The sequence below is a fragment of the Danio rerio genome, chromosome 4, assembly GCF_052040795.2.
Source record: "Danio rerio strain M-AB ecotype USA chromosome 4, GRCz13ab, whole genome shotgun sequence".
Lineage (NCBI taxonomy): Eukaryota > Metazoa > Chordata > Actinopteri > Cypriniformes > Danionidae > Danio > Danio rerio.
In genome coordinates this window covers 82501-88370 of record NC_141024.2, presented here as the reverse complement: position 1 = coordinate 88370, position 5870 = coordinate 82501, and the positions used below count along the sequence as shown (strand labels likewise).

The following is a 5870-nucleotide window of genomic DNA, read 5'->3' as shown; positions in this document are numbered from 1 at the left end:
CTGGCTCAGGCAGAGGGCGGGAGCGGGCTCGGCCAATCGCAGAGAAGCTCAGGGGGAACCTCTGATTGACAGCCGGTCCCGACAGTCAGGAACCAGAAATCCGAGGATGCGTTTGAGTGAAGCGACTGCTCCTCCAATCACCGTCGCGGAGGTCCCGGCCGCTGTCCAATCAGAGTGAGGGGAGCGGTGAGGGGCGGGGCGTCGGCAGCGGGGCTCGGGCGGTCCGGCAGTGTGCGAGTGTGTGTGTGTGGCAGCCGCAGGGAGGGGCGCGCGCTTTATTACACTGTTAAAAGTCGATTCTGAGGAGAAATCAAAGCGTTTGATCGGCGAGGGATTACCGGCGAGTGCTCGTGCCCGCTGCCCGGTGTGCGCGCTCCCGCCCGTTTGATCGCAGGAGCGGAGAGGATCATGGGGCCGTGAGAATGCTGGAATAACCGCGGAAACACACTTTCGCCAACACACACACACACACACACACACACACACACACACACACACACTTCATCCCGCCGCCGAGGGAGAGGATGGAGCAGGGGAACATCCTGAAGAAGTTCATCGAGGAGCTGAGGAGCGGAGAGCAGACGGGAGAGGACAACTTCAGCTCAGACTTCATGGTGACACACACACACACACACAACATTTGTGCCTAAATACCCCCCCCCCCCCACACACACACACACACACAAACAAACACAGTCATCTGAGCACGTTCACTGCTGAGAGTCTCATTCACAATCACTGAGAGCAGCTCTCTGCGGCCTACACACACACACACATTCATCTATACACATACATACACTGTTAAACACACATGCAAACATAAACACTCACACACACACTCTTATTCACACATACACACACACACCACACACGCGCTCAGGTACATGTTCAAACACACATTGTCTTCAGATGTTTTGCTCGTGTTCAGGCAGTGTGTTCTCCATGCTGAAGCTGATGAGCAACAACACACACACACACACACACACACACACACACACACACACACAGTGCTGAATTTGAGCTACACTTCGCTTTGTTTTACTGCTATTACAAGCTGTGTGTGTGTGTGTGTGTGTGTGTGTGTGTGTGTTCAGATCAGCAGTGTTGTTTACATTCTGTCCTCAAGTGTGCAGTGAACACACTCTGTTCTTTTGAATGGGGAAATGCAGTGCTCTGATTGGTCGTTCAAATGAAGCCCCGACCACTAATAGAGCTAATCAAAGACGATTATAGATTGTTCTTTCTCAGGGGGAGGGGCTAAAAAACACACACACACACACACTTTACAGCAGTTTCTGACTGTTCCACAATATACAGCCTGTAGATTACCTGTGTGTGTGTGTGTGTGTGTGTGTGTGTGAGTGTGTGTGTGTGTGACTGACTGACTGACTGTGTTTTCTGCTCGTGAGGATAAAGTCGCTCCTGTAAAGCTCAGAGATTCCCAGAAGTGCCCAGAGGAAGTGATGTAACCATGTGTGTGTGTGTGTGTGTGTGTGTGTGAGAGGATTATTTCATGTCTTTCTGTGGGTTAGATATCATTTGACCTCTGCCAGATGCAGGGGATTATGGGAAGGCTTTCTCCTGAAAGAGTGAGTGTGTGAGATACGAGTTGTGTGTGTGTGTGTGTGTGTGTGTGTGTGTGTGTGTGTGTGTGTGTATAGCTTCTGACCTTGACATCCACATCCTGTTTTGCGTAAAAATACTTCCAGTGAGAAGCGAGTGTGTGTTCATCCTTCTTTTTCCTGTGTCAGTAACAGACTGTGTGTGTGTGTGTGTGTGTGTGTGTGTGTGTGTGTGTGTGTGTGATGTCACATATGGTGTGTGTGTGGTCACTGGTCTTGAGTTGTGAATTGACCACAGATCTTCAGAAGTGGTAAATTGCATTTACCAGGTGTTTCCTGCTGTCACACACACACACACACACACACACACACACACACACACACACATAGACAGGTGAAGGTCAGGGCATGACCCCAGTGCAGTGGTTCAGGTTGGCGCTCCTCACTGTAACTCAGTAAACACTGCTCTCGGATCAGCCGGAGCAGCGCTGCATTATTATTGGCTGCTTATATTAGGTAATATCCTCTCAGCCAATCAGTGCAGAGCTCCAGATGTTTACAGCATCTCCTCTAGAGCGCACGCGTGTGTGAGGATCTCCAGCCGTCACCAAGAGACACACGGACCGTGGTGTGTGTGAGTGTGTATGTGTGTGTCAGTTATGTGGCGTCTGATGGGCGGAGCAGGAAATTGACCAATGAGATGAGAAAGAACAGAGAACGCAGCACTAGCGTGTCACGTCGGCCATTGTTCTTCACTAACACTAGCAGTACAGGAAGTACTACAGCGCACACACACACACACACACACACACACACACACTCTCTCTGTCTGACACACACACTCACTCTTACTCTCAGACACACTCACAGTGGTGTGTTGTATTGTGTGTATGTGTGTGGCTAACACTAGCGCTGCTCGTCTGTGTGTGTTGCAGAGGTTGCGGCGGTTATCCACCAAATACAGGACAGAGAAGATCTACCCGACCGACGTGGGCGAGCAGGAGGAGAACGTCAAGAAGAACCGCTACAAGGACATCCTGCCCTGTGAGTGCTAACACACACGCTAATGCTCACGCTAATCTGACAGATGATACTAGTCAGACAGTTCATTCTAACGCTAATCAGACAGTTCATGCTAACGCTAATCAGACAGTTCATGCTAACGCTAATCAGACAGTTCATGCTAACGCTAATCAGACAGTTCATGCTAACGCTAATCAGACAGTTCATGCTAACGCTAATCAGACAGTTCATGCTAATCCAAATCAGACAGTTCATGCTAACGCTATTCAGACAGTTCATGCTAACAGTAATATGACAGTTCATGCTAACCCTAATCAAACAGCTCGTGCTAACGTTAATCAGACAGTTCGTACTAACGTTAGACAGTTCATACTGACGCTAATTAGAAAGTTCTTGCTAATCCTAATCAGACAGTTCATGCTAACAGTAATATGACAGTTCATGCTAACCCTAATCAAACAGTTCATGCTAACCCTAATCAAACAGCTCGTGCTAACGCTAATCAGACAGTTCGTACTAGCGTTAATCAGACAGTTCATACTGACGCTAATTAGAAAGTTCTTGCTAATCCTAATCAGACAGTTCTTGCTAATCCTAATCAGACAGTTCATGCTAACGCTAATCAGGCTGTGAGCTCAGTGTTATGTCTGTATTGGAGTATTGGTGAAGTGTCAGATGACCACGTCTGATTACCATTCACACACGCACACAGACACTATATAGAGCACACTCTTGTGACGCTCGTGTAGTGAACTCACTCAGATGTAGAACACACTCCAGAAGTGGACGATTTTAGACCTAGCTTCAGCTAATGTTAAAACTTTGCTCGTCCACCAGTGTTAGCCTAGCCTAGGCTGACATTAGCAAACGCTAGGCTAATGTCAATAATATAATGAGAATTTGAATGTAATGTATGTAGCATGTGTCTATATTTAATGTGTATCCGTGCGTGTGTGTGTGTGCGCGTGTGTGTGTGTGTGCGCGCGTGTGTGTGCGCGTGTGTGTGCGCGTGTGTGCGCGTGTGTTTGTGTGTGTGTGTGTGTGTGTGTGTGTGTGTGTGTGTGTGTGTGTGTGCACGTGTGTGTGTGCGCGTGTGTGTGTGCGCGTGTGTTTGTGTGTGTGTGTGTGTGCGTGCGTGTGTGTGTGTGCGTGTGTGAGAGACACTGTGTGTATTGATCTCTATGCATCAGTGTGTGTAGGTGTTTGTATCAGTCTTTTTGTGCGTGCGTGCATTGTGTGTGCGCGTGTGTGTTTGTGTCCACTGACTGTGTTTCTCTTCCGCATCAGTCGACCACAGTCGTGTGAAGGTGACGTTAAAAACATCCAATCAGGACACAGACTACATCAATGCAAACTTCATCAAGGTACTGAAGACCTCAAACACTCGTGTGTGTGTGTGTGTGTGTGTGTGTGTGTGAATGCTCTGCTTTGATATTTCACTGGATTGATGAGGAGTTGTGCAGCTGTAGGATTTATCAGTCATGCAGAGTACATCAGAACCTGAAAGATCAACATATAATCCTGTTAAACCTGTGCAGCGCAGCGTTATTACTGTTATTGTTACAATTATTAGTGTTATCAATGTTATTACTGTTATTACTATTATTATTAGTGTTATCGTTAGCGTCGTTACTGTTATCGTCAGTGTCATTATTATCGTCAGTGTCGTTATTATCGTCAGTGTCGTTAGTGTTATCGTCAGTGTCGTTATTGTTATTGTCAGTGTCATTATCATTATCATCAGTGTCGTTAGTGTTATTGTCAGTGTCATTATCATTATCATCAGTGTCGTTAGTGTTATCGTCAGTGTCATTAGTGTTATCGCCAGTGTCGTCATTGTTATCGTCAGTGTCATTATTATCATCAGTGTCGTTAGTGTTATTGTTAGTGTCGTTAGTGTTATCGTCAGTGTTGTTAGTGTTATCGTCACTGTTATCGTTATTGTTATCGTCAGTGTCGTTAGTGTTATCGTCAGTGTTGTTAGTGTTATCGTCACTATTATCGTTATTGTTATCGTCAGTGTCGTTATTGTTATCGTCAGTGTCATTAATGTTATCACCAGTGTCGTTATTGTAATCGTCAGTGTCATTATTATCATCAGTGTCGTTAGTGTTATTGTCAGTGTCGTTAGTGTTATTGTCAGTGTCGTTAGTGTTATCGTCAGTGTTGTTAGTGTTATCGACACTGTTATCGTTATTGTTATCGTCAGTGTCGTTAGTGTTATCGTCATTGTTATCGTTATTGTTATCGTCAGTGTCGTTAGTGTTATCGTCAGTGTTGTTAGTGTTATCGTCACTATTATCGTTATTGTTATTGTCAGTATCGTTATTGTTATCGTCACTGTCATTAGTGTTATCGCCAGTGTCGTTATTGTTATCGTCAGTGTCATTATCATTATCATCAGTGTCGTTAGTGTTATTGTCAGTGTCGTTAGTGTTATCGCCAGTGTTGTTAGTGTTATCGACACTGATATCGTTATTGTTATCGTCAGTGTCGTTAGTGTTATCGTCACTGTTATCGTTATTGTTATCGTCAGTGTCGTTAGTGTTATCGTCAGTGTTGTTAGTGTTATTGTCACTATTATCGTTATTGTTATCGTCAGTGTCGTTAGTGTTATCGTCACTGTTATCGTTATTGTTATCGTCAGTGTCGTTATTGTTATCGTCAGTGTCGTTAGTGTTATCGTCAGTGTTGTTAGTGTTATCGTCACTATTATCGTTAGTGTTATCATCAGTGTCGTTAGTGTTATCGTCACTGTTATCGTTATTGTTATCGTCAGTGTCGTTATTGTTATCGTCAGTGTCATTAGTGTTATCGTCAGTGTCATTATTGTTATCGTCAGTGTCGTTATTGTTATCGTCAGTGTCATTATCATCAGTGTCGTTAGTGTTATCGTCAGTGTCGTTACTGTTATCGTCAGTGTCATTATCATCGTCAGTGTCGTTAGTGTTATCGTCAGTGTCGTTATTGTTATCGTCAGTGTCGTTATTGTTATCGTCAGTGTCATTAGTGTTATCGTCAGTGTCGTTATTGTTATCGTCAGTGTCATTAGTGTTATCGTCAGTGTCGTTAGTGTTATCGTCAGTGTCGTTAGTGTTATCGTCAGTGTCGTTATTGTTATCGTCAGTGTCATTATTGTTATCGTCAGTGTCGTTATTGTTATCGTCAGTGTCATTAGTGTTATCGTCAGTGTCGTTATTGTTATCGTCAGTGTCATTAGTGTTATCGTCAGTGTCGTTATTGTTATCGTCAGTGTCATTAGTGTTATCGTCAGTGTCGTTATTG

General features: G+C 44.8%; 1 protein-coding gene across 16 annotated transcripts in view; it reads left to right on the top strand.

Annotated features, from left to right (window-relative positions):
• The first annotated feature begins 224 nt into the window (after positions 1-224).
• Positions 225-5870, top strand: part of ptpn12 (protein tyrosine phosphatase non-receptor type 12) — a 15647-nt gene continuing 10001 nt past the window's right edge. For 15 of the 16 annotated variants that reach the window (XR_015481865.2, XR_015481866.2, XR_015481868.2 and 12 more), the window contains exons 1-3: positions 237-614; positions 2498-2606; positions 3873-3949. Coding sequence is in view for 8 of the 16 variants with exons in the window: in XM_087246285.2 (XP_087102411.1) it covers positions 525-614; positions 2498-2606; positions 3873-3949 (276 nt within the window). In the remaining 8 variants the exon portion in view is untranslated. 16 annotated transcript variants of the gene reach the window in all.